The sequence below is a fragment of the Podarcis gaigeae genome (assembly GCF_964106915.1).
Source record: "Podarcis gaigeae genome assembly, chromosome: 16".
Lineage (NCBI taxonomy): Eukaryota > Metazoa > Chordata > Lepidosauria > Squamata > Lacertidae > Podarcis > Podarcis gaigeae.
In genome coordinates this window covers 19,625,073-19,644,509 of record NC_139693.1, presented here as the reverse complement: position 1 = coordinate 19,644,509, position 19,437 = coordinate 19,625,073, and the positions used below count along the sequence as shown (strand labels likewise).

Below are 19,437 nucleotides of genomic sequence, written 5' to 3'. Positions count from 1 at the left end.
TACCCCATGCATAATTTTATACACCCCCTATTACTTTGGTACCTCATATTCAAACCACTGCCTTGTTTTTGAAAGCCCATTTTGCTTTCAAACTGATTGGCAGTTAACCACCCACATTTGCCATTAGAGGGAAGGCTGAGTTGAACTTCCCAAAACTTAAGATCATTTGCCCTTGATGTGTCCCAAAACTAGCACCTTACCTCTACCCTTCCTTTGGTGTCACTCCTGCGAACAGCAAATGCATTTTTATTTATATTTTAAATGGTGTCATTGCTGCTGTTTTAAAGGGGGGGGCATGGTGCATTCCTGACAGTGCACTTCACTTCAGAGACAAAATCAGGCAATTTAGGAATGCCAAAATGCAGATGAGGAGAATTTTGCAAGCGTCTCCAAATGCGATGTACTAAGAAGCAGGCAAAGTTAGCCACAAAACTGACACTGGCTTGGAGGGAAGAACATCCCTTTTGAGCCCCCTAAGAATCACACTGAGGCCATTTCTAATGTTGATTCCTCAGTCATGTCTCTGGAGTCCTGTTTAGTTCGGAGGGATCTTCAAATTATTGCAAACAAGTGGTATGAGCCACTTGGCTTCATTCCTAGGGAATACACCTAGTTGCCGATTCCATTTTTCACCTGTGTTTTCATTGATTGCCAGCTAATCTCCCCCAGGCCTGGAGCCAGAGATTGCAGTAATAGCCGAGGCGCTGGCAGCACAAAGCTCCTCACCTAACTTTATTTCTCCTCCAGTCCAACTCTCTCCATTTTGTATTTCAGATGAACAGAGAGGGCACCTTTTAATGATGCAACAGCGAGGAGTGGATTTAGAGCCCAGAGATTGTCTTCTTAGACCAATAAAGACTGGTGGTGAGAGGTTCCAGGGAGAAACTATTCACTGAGCATTCATCCTGATTTGTTTGCAGGGCAGGTTAGATGACATCGATCTACAGAGTCACCTAAGAGCAAGAGTTACCCTACAGCTCCCAGTTCAGGAGTGCGTCCACCCCTGTTGTTCAGCCCAGACACTGAGGTCCAGCTCCAAGGGCCTTCTTGCAGTTCCCTCACTGTGAGAACTTCACTACATAGCTTCTGGAGAATGCTGAAGATGCAACTCTTAACCCTGACATTTGATCCTTGAGCTTTAGGTTTCTAAGACCCACCTTATTTTTGTGGTTGTAAGTTGTTTCAAACTGTTTCTAATATTGCACTTTAATGTTGCAACCTGCCCTGGGACGGTAGGATGAAGGGCTGGTAAATAATAATTATCATGCGATAGTGAAGACAACATATAAAAGTGCATTATGTTAGGGGAAATCGCTTTGCAAAAATATGCAGTATTAGGCAAAACTGCATACAAAATTGGGTACGTTAGGACAAATTCCTACTAGAATGCTGATGAATATTCATGGGGATTTAGAAAACAAAGGAATCTCAAACAGGAATGGAAATGTGAAGAACTGGAGACTGGAAAATGAAAAGAACCAAAATTGACCGATTTGCCCATCCCTAGTTGAGACTTGGTCGAAATTTCAAAAACTAAGCAGAGGCTGAGCCTCCCTGTAAGGAGAAACGCCGTTGTCTTCAGCTCAGGTGCGGCAGCCATTAGAAACAGGTCCCTTTTCCATCAAGGGTTTCTCGGCAGGGAGAGTGAGCGGGAGCAAAGCCTTCTGGGAGTCATTTGCCTGCAACTTTACACAAACACCTGCAAAGACTGAATTGCCTTCAGTAAGTTTGTGGGGCAGAGTGGGGGGGGGGGAGGCGGGAGAGGAGAGACATTAATTTTTAAAAGCGGGAGCCGACTTTGGCAATTCGTCTGTAAGCCCCGAGTTAGAGCAGCGGAGGATTCTTTAATCTGCTGCGCACAAACAGCTGCCACTCTGAGATCTCGAGCCTCGCAGAGAAGTCAATTACTCCTGCCTAAAAGCCTTCCCAGTGGGACTGGCAGGCCGGTCGCTTCCCGCATCACCAGCGCTGTCCCCTGCTCTGCGTTCCCTTTGCTTTGACCTTTGCAATCCAACACAAGCTTATCAAGTTATGAGCAGCGGTCAAAGCCAGGGGCTCCACGGATCTGTTTCTCAGCCCTTTATCATTACTGTATTTAAGCAAAGGATGGAGTCCGTACATCCTCGTGTGGGACCCAAAGGCACAGAGAACTGACACAGGAGACCTGTTCCATTGCATATTTTAATTAGGGAGACTTATATTTCAATGTTGATGGTTTTATTGTGCATATTCATTATCCTTTCTGTCTTGTATTTTATTCCGTGAACCACCCTGAGATCTTAGGAAGAAGGGCAGTGTATAAATCTAACTTCTTTGCTTTTAATAGCATTGTGGATGTTTGAGGCATTGGTTCTGAGGTTCAAAGCCTGATAGAGCTTGGGACCAGGTTATAAGAACATAACAAGAGCCTGCGGGATCAGCCCAGTGGTCCATCTATCCCAGCATCCTCTTCTCACAGTGGCCATCCAGATGCCCGTGGAAAGCCTGCAAACAGGACATAAGCACCACAGCACTCAGAGGCAGAATGCCTCTGGCAGTGGAGGGAGAATATATAAAATATTGTCTCTCCCTTTATATACCCAGCCGGTCACCGAGTTGTGCAGGAGAGGGTCTCCTGTGGGTAGCATCTCATCAGGAAATCCGTTCTGTACAACAGAACAACTGGGCCTTTGGAACTCCCTCCCCTTATACATCAGACAGGCACCTCCTCTCCTGTCTTTTTCTTTGCCTTTGCTTTTCAACAACGCTTTGAGTTGTCTGCATCTGTATTGGATCTGAATTTGTTTTTGCATATGAAAGTGTTTTAATCGTGTGAGTTCTTCCCCTGCCCCCAAATTGCTGTAAGCTTAAAATGCATTTTAAATGTGTACTTTAGTGCCAATTTCTGTACTTTTCTTTATTTAAAAAAAAAAAGCCTGCAGATTAACATAGGAATGGAGCCAGATGGATGCATGAGTAAACAAAGACGAAAGTGGCAGGAACCACTTGCTGTAAATTTCAAGAGGGGGAGGGCGCTGTTGCACTCAGGTCCTGCTTTCGGGCTTCCCATTGGGGTATCTGGTGGTGAGAACTGGGCTAAATGGGCCCCATTTTGGCCTGATCTGGCAAAGCTCTTCTTAGGACTGATCCATCCATCCATGAGCACATAATGCGGAGGAAAGCAGAAATGTGTGTCCAGATTTGCAACTGGAATAAGTGGTTCCTCGGGTTACATACGCTTCAGGTTACATACGCTTCAGGTTACAGACTCTGCTAACCCAGAAATAGTACCTCGGGTTAAGAACTTTGCTTCAGGATGAGAACAGAAATTGTGCTCTGGCGGCGCAGCGGCAATGGGAAGCCCCATTAGCTAAAGTGGTACCTCAGTTTAAGAACAATTTAAGGTTAAGAATGGACCTCCGGAACGAATTAAGTACTTAACCCAAGGTACCACTGTATAGGAAGCTGCTTTGTACCAGGTGAATCTTTCTAGCTTCTTCTGTTAAGAGAACAGCACACATTCACAAACTGCTGCACCCCAACTTCAATCGGGCTCTGATATACCTACAGGCCCTTCCTACCAAATAATTACTAATGTTTTAAAACAGGGGCTATTGGGGGCAAGTGGACATTGCCCCGCCATAAGGGCACAGGAAGAGTCTGCTGGGTCAGGCCAACAGCCCATCTAGTCCATCCTCCTGTTCTCACAGTGGCCAAGCAGATACCCATTGTGGGAAACCAGCAAGCAGGATTCAAGCAAAGGAACAACAGTCTCCCCTCCTCAGTTTCCAGCACCTGGGGGCAGAGCATAGTCTTCATGGCTAGCATCCATCAATAGCCCGCTCTTTCATGATTTTGTCCAATCCTCTTTGAAAGGAGCGTCTCCACCCCATCGTTCTGCCCGGACACTGAGGTCCAGCGCTGAGGGCCTTCTGGCATTCCCTCGCTGCGAGAAGCCAAGTTACAGGGAACCAGGCAGAGCGCCTTCTCGGTAGTGGCACCTGCCCTGTGGAATGCCCAGATGACATCCCACCAGATGTCAAAGAGAAAAACAACTACCAGGCTTTTAGAAGACATCTGAAGGCAGCCCTGTTTAGGGAAGCTTTAAATGTTTAATAGACTATTGTATTTTAATATTCTGTTGCAAGCTGCCCAGAGTGGCTGGGGAAACCCAGCCAGATGGGCAGGGTATAAATAAATTATTATTATTATTATTATTATTATTATTATTATTATTATTATGCCATCCAACATCACTGCCTCCTGCGGGAGGGAGTTCCACAGTTTAACTATGTGATGTGTGAAGAAGTACATTCTTTACTCTGCCCTGAATCTTGCAACATTTGGTTTCATTGAATGTCGAAAAGTTCTGGTGTTGCGAGAGAGGGGCGAAAAACTTTTCCCTTTCCCTATGCCTCAGTCAGTCAGTCAGCCTGCCTGCCTGCCTGCCGCCCTCCTTCTGACTTGCTGTCAGATTCCTCTTCCTTGGTCTGTGTTTTGTCCTTGTAGAACTCAGCAGGGAGGAAGACTGGGTGGCTCTGCCTGTCGTGGGCTCTGTCGCCACCTACTGTTGGCCTCCTTGCCTTCTGCCCTTCCAGTCAGCCCCCATGGGAACAAGCTACCACTAGCCAGAGGGTGAACAGACAGGAGATGGAGATCTCAGGGTCATTTGCAATAGAACAGTAAATGGTTTCTGAATCTGAAGTTTTTGAGAGCAACAAGAGCATAGTAACTCTTCCTGCCTAATTTAGGGGGCTGAAATGAAAAAAGCTAAACAGGCGTGTTCTTCTTGTGTGAAAGGACTGTGAGGCCAGTTAAATTATGTAGGGATGGGGAAGAAATCTGATTCGGTTTGAATTTAAAGCACAATATCTTTCAAATTTTCTCTTTTCAAAATAATATGGGAACTGAAACATAGCTTCCTTTGAAATTCGGGCTTACCCAAATTTCATGGCACAGTTTTCCAACCAACCAAAGTTTACAGAAATGCACGTATGAAACGGATATGTGCATAAAAATGAATATATTAGCAAAAACAGGCATTATATCAGGAGAAAATGTTTGCAAAAGTGCATGAGCCTCAGCCAAAACTCCTTGCAAAAATGTGTTTGTTAGGGGAAATGCACACTGAATTGTTGAAAGGTTGTTGTTTTGGGTTTTTTTAAAGGCAAATTGCTGCAGAAATGTGGAGAAGTGAAGTTAAGATTGGGAAAATAAGAACCAAGATTGACAGATCCTACCACTCCTAGTCACTAGAAACAAATCTCTGAGCACAGGATGCGATCAGAGGCACCTATTCTTTCATTCTGCCTGGATGTCTCTGGCACCAGACTGTGGTTGCTAGATCATGGGGTTCTAGTGAAAAAAACAAACTAGATCTGACAAGAAGTCTGCCTGCCCCTGTTTTGAAACTCTCTCTGCTCCCGGCTCATTTTCTCCCAGCTCCGTTCTGCCCACCTGCAGCTTCCCCTTCACAGTTCTGATGAGTGAGAATCTTGTACGGCTGTGCACCTCATTAGTTCAAAACCCGTCTCCCTTTTCCTATTGTTCTCCTGTCTTTTGTCCTTTCAGTGGTGAGCCTTCCTTAACAAGTGACAGCTCTGTTTACTTTATTTCTACAGCCCTTCACATTCTCCATAAGCAAGCACGAAGGTGAAGTCAGCAGCCTGTTTTACCAGGAAGTGAAATTTGCACAGCACAATGTAGAAGCACAGCTATTTCCCAGGCAGCGCAACTGAGAGAAGCACCTCTTGCCCAGCACAACTTAGATATATACCATATTTACCCAAATCTAATGCTCACCATTTTGGGGCCAAATTACGTTGCGAAAATTAAGGTGTGCATTAGATTCGATGGCACATTTACACTCGCCAGCAAATGCTCTTTTTTTGTTTGTTTCATGGTTCTAAAAATTGAGGTGTTTCAGTGGCACATTAGACTTGAGTAAATATGGTAGCTCTTGCCCAGAACAATGTATTGCTTCTTTATTTCATCCCTTCATTGTAAAGCACACATACACACACAAAGTGGTTTACAAAAGATAAAACCGTAAAATCAAGAAGAAATCACAACCATACTTTAAAACATGCAAAAGTTAATATGCTAAAACAGATTAAAATTACCTCCACTTTCTAGGCATAGAGATACTGTATAGCAATTGCCCACCATAACTTAGAGACATAGATTGTCTTCCTAAAGAGCAACTGTAAGGTAACACTGATGTGTCTAAGTCGGGGTGGAGCTAATTCCAAGCATGGAGCCTGAACTGATCCTCCAAGCAATTTTTTTAAAATTGCTCTCTGATGCAAGTTTCCCCCTCTGTGGTTGTCCGGTTGATCAACTGAGGAGCAGAGTGCGGGTGATAGCTTGCTCCTCAGCGGATCTGCACCGATCCGCTGAGAAAGAGGGTCTTTGTACACGTGACTGGGTGTGTGAGCGAGCGGTGGCTGCACCCACTTCTGGCCATACTGGCCTGAGGAGGTTTGGTCAAGGATGCATATAGCCCCTGGGCCAAAAAAAGTTAGCTACTCCTGGTCACAGCGGTTAATACATGGGAGATCTCCTTTGAGAGAGTCAACATCAAAGCACATTGGGAAAACTGCCTTATATGATTGGATTGTATCCTGTGGTCTCTCTTGCACTGGCAGAAAGCTCTTCGGTCCAGCTGAGACTTGCATCAGCGGAAGGGGAAAGGGGGCAATATTTGCAATTCCCCTAGAGCCCCCTGGGCGACATGCCATGTTGTGCCTTAGGGTCTCTCAACTTTCTCATAGACTCAATGAGTTGGAACGTGGAAGGGTCATCTTGTCCTACCCTCTGCAATGCAAGAATCCTGCCCACAGCTGTCCCTGGGTGAGCTTGAACCACCGCCATTTTGGTTAGCAGCCAGACCCATGGTACCCCAGACTCTCTCCTCTGGGGCAGATCTGAGGCATGGGGGGGGGGGCTAGAGGAAGTCTCTGCTGGTCCAACGAGCTTTCCATCAGCACACCATGGGAAACAGCCCACTGGTACACAGCTCAGTTGGCAAGAACATCAGACTCTTAATCTCAGGATGATGGGTTCAAGCCCCACATTGGGGGGAAAGATTCCTTCAAACTCTACAATCCTGTGATTTTATGAAATTACTACACCATATTAAAAAGACATTCGTGTGCACCCGCCTCCCTGGCTTTCCTGTATGATTTCTTCATTTCTCTCTCCCCAGCGTAAATCTGACTAAGAGGGCATTCCATATTCAGATTCCAGATCTACTACAATATCTACTAGGTAGAGGCAGGTTCTTCCAAGGAGAGGTCTCAATGGAGGTGGGCTTCAGAATAAGAGCAGGAATTCATGAGGACTACTCACATTGGGTTAGAATTCACTGGATGGAGGATGACTTGGGGCGCTCGGGTGGGCGTCTCGGGCACATCTGAAAGCAAAACAGGAACCTGGTTCAGAACAGGGAAAGATCGCACGTGCAATTCACATACTTAGCAGTGCCCACAACATGTCTGCATAGCAAGCATCCTGCTGGCATATGTGACAGGAAGGCCAGTGTGGTGTAGTGGTTAGAGTGCCAGACCAAAAAGGGTTAAAAAAAGTGCCAGACTAAGACCTAGGAGACCATGGTTCGAATTCTCATGCAGTCATGAAGCTCACTTTGGGTGACCTTGAGCCAGTGACTATCTTTTAGCAAAACCTACACCACAGGGTTGTTGTGAGGATAAAACAAGGAAGGGAGAACCAAGTACTCTGCCTTGAGATCCTTGAGGTAAAAGGTGTGATATAAATGTAAAAAAATAGGTTGCAGTTTTGAGGTAGAGGAGAATGAAATCATCACTATGAGTGTGCACCAGATTTGGCTGAGTCTAAAGCCGAATTGGGAATATTCAGAAGGATTGGTCAGGGTGGGTTGAGACAGCCCCAGAAATTTGGAGAGAATTGGATTTCAAAGGCTGGCTGAGTTTCAACTGAGGGGGCTCTTCTTATGTTCTTAATGCAAATGTAAAATTCCTTGTCGGTTGTTTTAGTTTTAGAATTTAAAATTTGACTAATAACTGATGTACACAAATGTGTGCCTTTGACCAAGATAACCCCCAATCCCCAAAGCTGCTCTGATCAAGATGCTGTTCCAACTTTTAAATACCTGCTGAAAGCTTTTCTATGCAGGCAAGTGAGTTAATGGATGACTGGTTTTATCTTTTCGTGTCGTTTTTATTGCATGGTTTTATGTACAGTTGTTGTGCGGTGCTTTGGTGTTGTTTTTTTAATGAACAGTGGTATACAAATATATATTTTAAAAAAACACAGATGGAATTGCCTTTAAACATGAACTGAGTTGAGTTTCCCATCTCTACAGGGTATGAAATTGAATGTGTGGGGAAAACTGGCCACGTGTCAGATGAAGATGGGTTTTTGAGCAGGAAATGCCCCTGGGAGGCTGCAGCCGTTCTCGAGAAACTTACCTGGGAAGATGAATTGCTGCTTGTATTTGTAGTAATGAGAAGCTGTAAAGGAGAACAAGGAAAGCTTAGGAAAGGTAAGTAGTCAGAGAGCACCAGTGCGCCTCTGAGAAATCAGACAGGAATGAGCCTTGTGAAACATCACCCAACAACCTCCCCTATAAATAATTGCTTGCTTTGTATTTGTGCTCCCAGAGGATGCAGAAATGGCCATCAACCTAGATGGCTGATCTTCTCTGGGCTGAATGTTTAAGGAGACTCAGAAAGGAATCTTTTGGTGGGGCAGTGCCCCCTTTGCCCCAATGGACCAGCCCTCTACAGGGTAGATGGTGTGAAGAAACTGGACTGTTTTTTTGAAAAAGAAATCTTGGATATCATTTGTTTTGGGAATCACGGGGTGAACCTGGGTTCCTGAAGCAAACCCAGGTCTGGCAGGTAAGAAGATCAGGAGGCGCCAAAATGAGGGTTAAAGTGTGGCTTGTGGGCAGTCTAGTCTGTAGAGTGGATTAAGGCAAAAGTGGACCTTCTTCTGCTGCCTGTGGGCTGAGATATAAAAGCAGCTCAGGGACAGAGGAGGAGAAGCTGCTTCCTGGGAGGCCAACTAAAGATGTCCCTGGGGAGAGTGCTGATAAAGAGGAAGATTCCATGCTCCAATTCCTGGGCTTCCCTTCAGGTGTAAACAGTTCGCTTCTGTTTTGCAACACATAATTGCTTTTGCATGGCTTTGTGTTGTCACCATTGCTGCTGCATTTTCTACATTTTGCAAAGGCCTGGGGTGGGTCTCTAGGTTTATTCTGCCCACCAAGGAAATGGTTGTATGGAGGTTTAGCTAGTTATTTACTGCTTCTGTCCACTATATTTCTGTTCTAGAACAAAACTGTTTTTATACTACGTGTCTCAGTGCTGTGGCCTGTCAAGACAGGACATAATATTTCCCCCTTTTATCTGATGAGAGAGAGAGAGTACACACACACACACGTATGACCAAGCTGCATTTTTGCAATGGTAGGCAAATGAAATCAGAGTGAGTACTTTGAATCAAATATCAGTGGGTTGTAAAGGTGATTCATTGGTTTAAGCTAAATTTAAGAGTAATTCCAGGACATTTAGAGGGTTTGCTTTAACCTTGCCCTTATTTTAAATGGGAAGTGCATTTGCTCATGTTTTGTATCTGTCTTAATAGACATTTTATTGTATTATTTGCAATGGCCTATGGCTACTAAGCAATAAAGATTGATCATGCACTGAAAACAAGGAGGGAAATGCCCAGCCGTGCTAGTGATACAAACCAAAATGGTTCAGCTCCAGTAAGTCACTTTGGAGGCATCTTGAATACTACTCAAAGTAAATAAATGTCATCAAATGGACAAATAAATATAGCCTCTTTAACAAAATTCCACTATTAGCAGAATCCAGGGCTTTGCTTTTAAAAATTCTAATTCCATCTGTAAAATGGATCCATTCAAATTTTTAGTCACCCCAGGCTGTGAAAATTCCAGCTGGGTAGCCGAGATCCAGGGACTCTACTGTAAAAATGGGTTGGGGTCTCATTAGTACCACAGAACGTCTTTGGAGGACAGAGGCACAATGTGTCAAAAGAAGCATTTGCACAAAGGATGGCTTTGAAAGGGAATTAGGCAAATGCACAGAGGAGAAGGCTACTATCCTGAGCACACCATAGCTCAAAGTAATTCCCACTAAATATACTGGGACTTAGTTCCTACATGGGATGGCCCTGCAAAGAAACCAAGCACTAGGGCTAAACAGAAGAGGTTATACAAACATCTACAAGGCATAACCTTGTCCAGAACTGAATACTGGGCATGGGACCATGCCCCTGCCAGGCCAGGGGAAGCCAGGAGTCTAAAAGCTTGTCCATATATACAGTGGCGTAGCGTGGGTTGTCAGCACCCGGGGCAAGGCAAGTAATTTGCGCCCCCTAACCCATGGATTTGCGCCCCCTAACCCGTGGATTTGCGCCCCTAACCCTAATCCCCAGATGTTGCGCCCGGTGCGGCCGGCCCCCCCTGCACCCCCCACGCTACGCCACTGCATATACAGCACTCAAAAGTTTACGCATTTGGGTAGGGCAAGGATAGGGAATATGCCCTCTGACAGATGTTATTGGACCCCAGTTCCCATCCTCCCTCACCACTGGCCATGCTGGCTGAGTCCATCAATATCTGGAGGGCGACAGATTCCCCAACCCTGGGTTAGGGAATCATGAGCCAATTGCACAAATGACACCAGCACCCAGAAAATCACCACTCTCTCTGCACAACTAAATTCCATTCACTTTCTATTGCTCCTCTTCCCATGAGATCGAGCTGATCTCGCCAAGCTTCCCTGTTCCCCTCTACATCAACAACTCATCCTAACCAGCTGCCCAATCCCCTGCACATTTCTGCTGATAAGTAAGTGCGCACAGGGCCACAAGTTGTCGACCAATCTCAACATCAGCTGCCAAGTGAAACCCGTTTCTGTTTAAGCAGGCGTTTGGCCTGTTGAGCTGATTTGGTTTCGTTCCACTACTCTGTGTTTTAATGAGTCCTCGGCTGAATGCTTTGGCCCAGACTTTCTCATCACTTTCAGTGGAGGAATGAAAATGTCCCCCTGGAGTTGGCCAAGAGTGATTAATTTTCGCTTGGGGATGGCGGCTTGTCACTCATTTAGATGAGGCTGCAGAGGGCTTTCTAATTTTCTATTCTTTCTCTGCCTTCTCAACTTTACCTGTCGTCTGTTGGTTACACTTTGGGGCTAGTCTGGAGAGAGCTGAACCACGAGTCCAGATTCAGATGACAAGCTAAGACAAACCATGGCGCTCAGCACAGCACAACAGCAAAATGGCAAAGCTGCAATCTCCCTGGAAGCCCCCATGTTTGCACTAAGCAATGGTTTAGTGTGACATTCAATACAAGTCTGTCTGGATCTGTGGCTCAACTGGAACTGTCCGGGGTGCTGATTGCTTTGTCTGCCTTTTTTGGAACTCAACCTCTACTTTGCCCTACTTTGCTGATCTGCACCTATCCTCTGTCTTGACTGATCCCACAAGAATTTAACCTCTGCTTTGCTTGACCATGTTTACTGGAATCTGACATCCACTGGAATCTAACCCCTGCTAGATCCAATGTCACTTGCTGGATCCTGAACTGCGAAAGGTGGGATATGATTTGTCATTCTGCTAATCTGTACCTGGAACTTGCCCCCACTTGGGCTAAAACACACACATCTGGCCAGGAGCTGCTTGGGACAGAAGAAGCCTGTACATGCCAATCCAATTCTGAATTGGCCCATTTGGTATTGAATTTCTCAATATGATGCTCAGCTATATTACAAACCAAGTATTTCTTGAAGAAGCTCATAAATATCAATCCAATTCTAATCAGACTGGAGTTAGTTTGCCCATCATCAGTTGTAGTCAAATGAATTGGCCCCAGCCGGTCAACAATCCCCCACTCCTCTGAGCTGAGAATCTTGGGTGTAAATGTAAATGCAGGTAATTCAATCTGTCTTTCTAAGTCTCGCCTTCAGACGCAGCCAGCCCTGTCTGAAAATGAATGACTGTCTAGGGTCTTTCGAGGACACCCAAATGGGTTTGATAGTGTGCTGTTCCTAGAGTTCCTTCTCTAGCTGATGAAAAATGGTTGCCTTACTTCCCACAATCATTTTTCTTAAGGGCCATGCATGCATTTTGCCATGTTGTCTGACTGTAGAGGGACCTCTTGAAACAAGAGTGATGGAAGGAACTGCTCTCATCAGTGTGGAGGAAGGAGAAAGAACCATGATGGGCCAAGATGAATGGCAGGTACCAACAGGTTTGCACTGTCAATGATCTACCTCTGTGTAGTGATCAGAGAGGAACAAGAGAGGTCTTGCTGTTTTGAAGGAAATGTAGAGAGCTGCCTTGTTGCAAGCCGAACCATTGGTCCATCTAGCTCAGCATTATCTACACCAGGGATGGGGAACACTTTTCATCCTGGTGGGCAAGGCCAGGAGCAAAAGGGAGGGCAATAAATGCAAATATTACCTTTGTACAGTAGGTTAGTTCCTATGCACACCCATATACCCCTTTCTATCCTCCATGCAGGAAAGAAAGATGATCAGAGTTCAAGGACACATTCCAAAAAAACACTCAAGACAGGTGTGAAGCAAGGCTGCTGGTGGGTGTGGCCTGTGGAGAAGAGGTGTGGCCTGGGAATAATTCTGTAGGCCAGCTAGAGAGGCCTGGAGGGCCACTTTTGGTCCCTAGGCCTCAGGTTCCCCATCTCTGATCTAAGTCAGTATTGTCTAAGGATGGAGGAAATCTGTGTGTGTCCCCTATGCAACAGATAGGAACATAGGAAACTTATACCAAGTCAGACCACTAATCCATCTAGCTCAGCAGTGTCTACACTGACTGGCAGCAGCTCTCTAAAATTTCAGGCAAGAGTCTCTACGCAATCCTACAAGGAGGTGCTAGGGACTTCTGCTTGCAAGGCGGACGTTCTAACCCTGAGCTATGGCATGATGTGCTGTTGATTTCCCTGTGATCCTACAATGCTTATATATCTCTTGTAAACTGAAATGCATCCACTGCTGTCCTCTGCTCACGTACAGTGGTGCCCCGCAAGACGAATGCCTCGCTAAACGAAAAATCCGCAAGACGAAAGGGTTTTCCGATTTTTTAGCGGCTTCGCAAGACAGATTTCCCTATGGGCTTGCTTCACAAGACGAAAGCCCATAGGGAAATCTCCGGGGATAGTGGGGAAGCGAAGTGCCGCCTTCTCCTCTGTTCCCGGACCTGTCCTGAGGCATGCGGTGGGAGGAAGGTTTTCCTCCCCACTGCCAACATTCAGAAGGCTGTTCTGAAGGCTGGCGGTGGAAAGAAAAGCCCTTCTCCCCCGCCAGCCTTCAGAAGAGTTCCCCACAGGGCTCTCCAAATTGCGGATAGCAGCCTGCTGCCCCTATCCACAGCTTGGAGAGACCTGCGGGGAAGTCCTGCAGGGCTCCCCAAGCTGCGAATGTCTGCCCCGCGCGAGGGGTGCTCTGCTTAAGAGCGCCCCTCGTGCGGGGCAGCAGGCTGCTATCCGCAGCTTGGAGAGCCCTGCGGGGAAGTCCTGAAGGGCTCCCCAAGCTGCAGATGTCTGCCCGCGCGAGAGGCGCTCTGCTTAAGAGCGCCCCTCGTGCGGGGCAGCAGGCTGCTATCCGCAGCTTGGAGAGCCCTGCGGGGAAGTCCTGAAGGGCTCCCCAAGCTGCAGATGTCTGCCCCGCACGAGGGGCGCTCTGCTTCAGAGCGTCCCTCGCACCGGGCAGCAGGCTGCTATCCGCAGCCTAGGCAGCCCTGCAGGAACTCTTCTGAAGGCTGGCGGCGGGAGAAGGGCTTTTCTTCCCACCGCCAGCCTTCAGAAGGCTGTTCTGAAGGCTGGCGGTGGGGAGAAAAGTCCTTCTCCCCCCGCCAGCCTTCAGAAGAGGTCCGGGGACAGATTGTCCCCGGACCTGGTCTGAAGGCGGTCTCCCTAGGAACGCATTAATTGATTTTCAATGCATTCCTATGGGAAACCGTGCTTCGCAAGACGAAAAACTCGCAAGACGAAAAAACTTGCGGAACGAATTAATTTCGTCTTGCGAGGCACCACTGTATTTAAAAATGAAACCTTCCCAAACAGATCCGTAGCCTCCTGGGGTCTTGTTTGGTCAATGTGCAGGGGCAAATTAAGAACCTCGCTTTCAGAGATGTGGACAGGCAGCTCCTGCAGTTCAGAGCAAAAGCTCAGGACATACCTGGCAAGTTGAACTGCTTCTGCTGCCGCGTGCACTGCGGGGAAGGGTGTAGGGGAGAGGGCGGTGTGGCACTGGGCGGCAGAGGCGGAGCTGGTGAGGAGGGCGTGGATGACGTCGTTGAGGAGGGGTTGCTGCTGGAATCAGGCTGGTAGGGCACCGGAATGTGGTCCTGTGGGAAGAGGAAGAACAGACCAGTGAGAGTGCAACTGGTGAGTGTCCATGCATGTGAGCTCTTGCCACACAAGATGGGATCCTGGACCAATAAGTGAAGTGACTAGTAGCTGGCGAGATCTCAGACCACCTTGGACACTGAGCGGGAAAAGATTCTCAGCAGTGCAGCAAAGCACCAGCTTGAGCTTGGGAACGATCCCCTCCCCTAGGCAGCCGAGTAAGCATCAAACATTGGGGGTGAGGAGGAGTGGCTGGGGGGAAGAAACAGCCTCCTGTTCCCCACAGAGAAATCACAAGTCAGCTCAAGTTACTCTCCATTGATTATTCCTCATGGGCCATTTAACTTTACGGAGACAACAGAGGGCACTTCAGGGTAAGCAGACAGATGGGATTTTTGTACAATGCTGCACATTCTTATTGCGGCTCTGCAGGGACTGCAGCACACACACACACACCCCAGAAATAGGCTTGAGGCTGTCAATGGAGAGCAACTCCTTTTAACACAGGGAAAGGAAGACACAGGGAACAGGTAGAGCAAGGGTTGGCAACAAGGCGCCCATGGGTGCCAGTGTGCCCGCTGGCATCCACTGCCAGAGGTCCCAGTAGACACCCCCTTGAAAATTGGCAATGCACCAAAGACTGTTTGCTGTTTGTGCTCAGCTCAGTACTGACTCACTGAACTCACCTCCTTAAACATGCCTGCGTTTCATCGGATGCCTGGATTGAACACCCTCCCTCCCTTCCGTTCTGAGCAGAGGAGACGCTCAAGCAGTTTCTATCTGTGAGCCGCAGCAGCCAGCACTGGGCTTATAGCACATACTTGACAAAACATGGGCTACTTCTGATTCAGAAGACATGTCATCCACAGCGGAAGCTGGTCCATTAGGGTGAATGGGGCACTGCCCCACCAACCTCAGTCCTGATACTTCCAATCCCACCTGCCTTCTTAAATACAACCAGTCCAGGGGGTAGCCCTGGCCACAAGCTTCTTCCTCCTTAAGAATGAGTGTTGCCCCTTGTGCAACTCAGTAGGGAGGAGAATTGGGATGAAACTAGAATTAGATGGCCATCATAGATTGCAGCTCTGCTTATCATTTGCTCTAGCGCCACCTACTGTTGGCCTCTCCTGCCTTCTGCCCTACCAAAGGACACCAGTCATTCCTGAAGTATGCATAAAAAGGTAAAGGTAAAGGACCCCTGACAGTTAAGTCCAGTTGTGAACGACTCTGGGGTTGTGGCACTCATCTCACTTTACTGGCCGAGGGAGCTGACGTTTGTCTGCAGACAGATTTTCGAGGTCATGTGGCCAGAATGACTAAGCTGCTTCTGGAGAACCAGAGCAGCGCATGGAAATGCCATTTACCTTCCTGCCAGAGCAGTACCTATTTATCTACTTGCACTGGCGTGCTTTCGAACTGCTAGATTGGCAGGAGCCGGGACTGAGCAACAGGAGCTCACCCCGTCACGGGGATTCGAACCGCCAACCTTCCGATCGGCAAGCCCTAGGCTCAGTGGTTTAGACCACAGCGCCACCCGCGTCCCATACATACATACATGTATGCATACAGCATCTGAAATGGCAGCTCAAATGACACCTGAATAAATTGACTTTTCCTCTATTGCTAACCCACACTAGTGAAATCAAGTTACTAATCTGCGGCCGTACAATCACTTTCACACCATCCCTCTTGCTCGCTCTTTTCTGCTGGGCCTGGGGGAGGGAGCAGGGAGGGCACAGCAGGCAATGAAAAATGTACTTTCTTGTACTCAACTTGTAATGAAAATGCTAATGCCATGAACCTAGATTTGGATGGCGTCTAAAAGATACTAAATTTTGCCTCTCAGATGTTGAACTTTGCTCTTCATCGAGTTCTGAAAAGCAAAGGACCTTGTGGGAGGACATCCACAGAAAATGCCAAACAAAACAGGATTGCACCTGTTGAAATTAATGGATCTCAAATTAGTTGTCTCCATTCATTTCAATAGCTGTGCTCTGAGTGGGGCAAACGTTTGCATATGGTTGCTGGTTTAAATTTTCAGATACATTCATTTCTAAATCTTTAATGCATTTTAGAAATTAAAGGGAGAATTCGGATTTTAGCCAAAAAGTTGGGTAGGGAGGTGGGATAAAAGCACACTGGCAGAATGCAAATATATGCAAATTAATGATAATGACACCAGGTCCTCACCAAATCACCTTAGGTTATGTCATAAACATATCAATTTAAGCTGCTTCCCTCCTCACACCTTTCAGAATACATGTTGTTTGGATTCTATACTGTAACAGTTGCATTGACTCCCTAGTTAGTGTCCAGGGGCAATTTAAAGCACTGGTGTGACCATATTTAACGTGCTTCTATTGGTATTGACATATCCACACACAAAAACACACAGATATTGGAGTCCACACTATAGTACAAAATTCCACTCCTCTAGTCGTAGCCAGCTGTCTTCAATTTGCTCTTGTTTCTATACAAATAAATAGTCATTTATCTGGGGTTTACAACTCAATAATAGGACCAAAATATATCCATTGCACTGACATGAAAAATCATGCTCATGGCAAAGTTTTGGCTCTTCTGTCTGACCATCCTACCTTAAAGCAGAGTGAAAACTTTGATTCAGAGAAATTAAGCTCTTGAGCTCGCCCAAAGGCTTTCCTCTTCCTTCAAGAGTTAACACAGAGATGTAGGAAGTTATGTTTATACCAGAGCTCTGTCCGTGTTGCCCACTCTGTTGTCTACACTAGTCCAAATATTGCTGGACTAAAACTTCCAATATACCCAGCCAGTTTGGGTCAAAGATGCTATAGTGACTGGAATCTAGCTACATCTGGAGGGTCACAGGTTTCCCTTCTCTGATTTAGAATTTTTGGAGAACATCAGCAATTTTGATGATGGGGTGATGTGGAGAAGTGTAGTGGCAAAATCACAGCCACACCCTCTCTCAGCCACACCCCCTTATAAGATTATGCAATAATCTGATAATTCTGCAGGGGGGGAATTAGGGGTGCCTTGAAACGATCAGCGCAGATCTCCATGTGTTGCCTTTCAGTTGGGTCTACTATTTTCTGTGCAAGTAAATGAGCAAAGGATTTGGAGTGCTCCAAAATCTTCTTTCCAAGTGACCTACCTAAGCTGTGTCACCCTTGAAGTTCCACTGTACATAACAAAACTTGCACACCATTCTTTTGAAGCTAAAGCACCTCATTCTTTGGGTGTTCCACAATGCTTAGCTTTGAAGCAGAGAGAGCAATTCCTCTGTGTTCTTCCCTGGAAGGACCCTAGGAGCCAACCCTCAGTGGCTGACTAGCCACCTTTCAACCTGATTGGCTCAAATCAGCACATCGGTGAGAAGTCTTCATCTGAATGGTTTGAAATGCCGAGTGTGCAGCTCTAGGTTGGAGGAGACAGGGACCTTGCTGCAGAAATAGGACAGGTCTTCAGTTCCCATGTACCACTACATTTCTGGCTATCTGTTAAAGCTGGGGTGGGATGTCACCTACCCAGTCAGACTATTTGTTCATGAAGCCCAGTCTGCCTCCCCTGGCTGGCAGCAGCTCTCCAAGGTCTTAGGAGTGCCCACTGTAATGCAACATTATTCATTCATCTCTCGGCTTGACAGCTTCTGCTGCTGTTGAACCAGCTTGCTGCTTAAAAACGCCTGTCCCAACCTCACCCACCCCCTTCCAAAACAGGTTTCTACTTAGCCTTGACCAGATTTGCTGAAATGTATACCAGCCCCTTTGAGATTTGAATTGGCAGATATGCCTGGAAACCCAAGAAGCCATCTGCAAAGTTCTGGCCCAGCAGATGGCTGAACAGACCAGCAAGTAAACTGGGGGATGCTATTTTTCAAAGCAGAAAAAACCCTGTGCCAATTTCCTCCCCTCCCCACCACAATTCATTTTCATTACAGAGCACTTGTTTCCATGGCAAGCAAGGAAGGGTCTCTCTTTCCCCCCCTCTCCCATTTCTCCAGCAGTTCCACTGATGGAAACATAGAAACATAGTTTTATACTGAGACTGACCATTGGGTCCATCTAGCTTAGTATTGTCTACACTGACTGGCAGTGGCTCTGGCTCTGCCTATCATTGGCACTGAAGCCACCCACTGTCAGTGTCCTAGTTTCTGCCCCACCAAGCCCAATGGGCACCAGCCACTTCTGACCTTCAGCCTACAAAGCTCTGTGCTCTACCATGGAGCTATTGGTTCCCTGGGGCTTCCAGTGTAACTGGCTTGCAGTCACTCCAGTCCCACTGAAGCAACTCTGCAACATCTCACCTTGTTGATTTTGTTGGTTTTGGGAAGCGTCTGGCTGATATGCAGGTCCGAGTATCTGGGGGGCTTTCTCAATGGGTTGTTAATATCACATGGCACAGATTCTGTCCGGACTAACCTTGCTGGATCAAAAAGAGAGAGAGAGAAGAGAGAGAGGAGAGAGGAGAGAGGGGGGGAGAGATGGAGAGATAGGGTGGGGTGGGGTGGAGGGGATGGAGAGAAAAATAGAGAAAGAGAAAGATCAAGGTTTTAATTTTGCACTTAATCCACATATCTAAAGAGCAGCTTCCTTTGAAGCTCCTAGAGCTTATGAGTTCAAACCCAAATGAGAATCTAAACTTCCCTTGTGCCTAACTGCTCATATGAGGGGTAGAGAAAGCTCCAGCCCTCCAGGTGTGGTTGGACTCCAACTCCCATTATTCCATTAGCCATGCTGGCTGGGGCTGAGGAGAGCTGGGATCCCACAGATTGCCCATCCCCTTCTTTTGACTTAGGCCACATTCACAGCATACGTCTAAAGCAAAGAATCCTGAGGGCTGTTGCTTGTTAAGGGTGCTGAGTGTTGTTAGGGAACCTCCCAGAGCTACAATTCCCAGAGTTTCCTGGAAAAAGTGATTGCTAAACTACTCTGGAGCGTTTTCCCCTTTTCACGTGAAATCTCAGAGGCCCACAGCACTCACTTACTTTGTGGGGCTCCTGGTAGGTCCCTAGCTCCAAGGAAGGGCAGGGCCCTTATCACAGGATATATATTTTTGGCTCTTGAAGGAGCTGCAAGTTATAGCCACAATTCATTGCTCTG

At 46.8% G+C, this 19,437-nt stretch overlaps 1 protein-coding gene across 2 annotated transcripts in view; it reads right to left on the bottom strand.

Moving 5' to 3' along the window:
• KSR2 (kinase suppressor of ras 2) overlaps positions 1-19,437 on the bottom strand; it is a gene marked incomplete at its 3' end in the record, with an annotated part of 199,297 nt that overhangs the window by 55,283 nt on the left and 124,577 nt on the right. For both annotated transcript variants that reach the window (XM_083717114.1, XM_083717113.1), the window contains 4 exons: positions 18,642-18,760; positions 14,187-14,355; positions 8,430-8,471; positions 7,330-7,393 (listed from right to left, as the gene is read on the bottom strand). In XM_083717114.1, the coding sequence (XP_083573240.1) occupies positions 7,330-7,393; positions 8,430-8,471; positions 14,187-14,355; positions 18,642-18,760 (394 nt within the window). The remainder of the gene's footprint in view (positions 1-7,329; positions 7,394-8,429; positions 8,472-14,186; positions 14,356-18,641; positions 18,761-19,437) is intronic.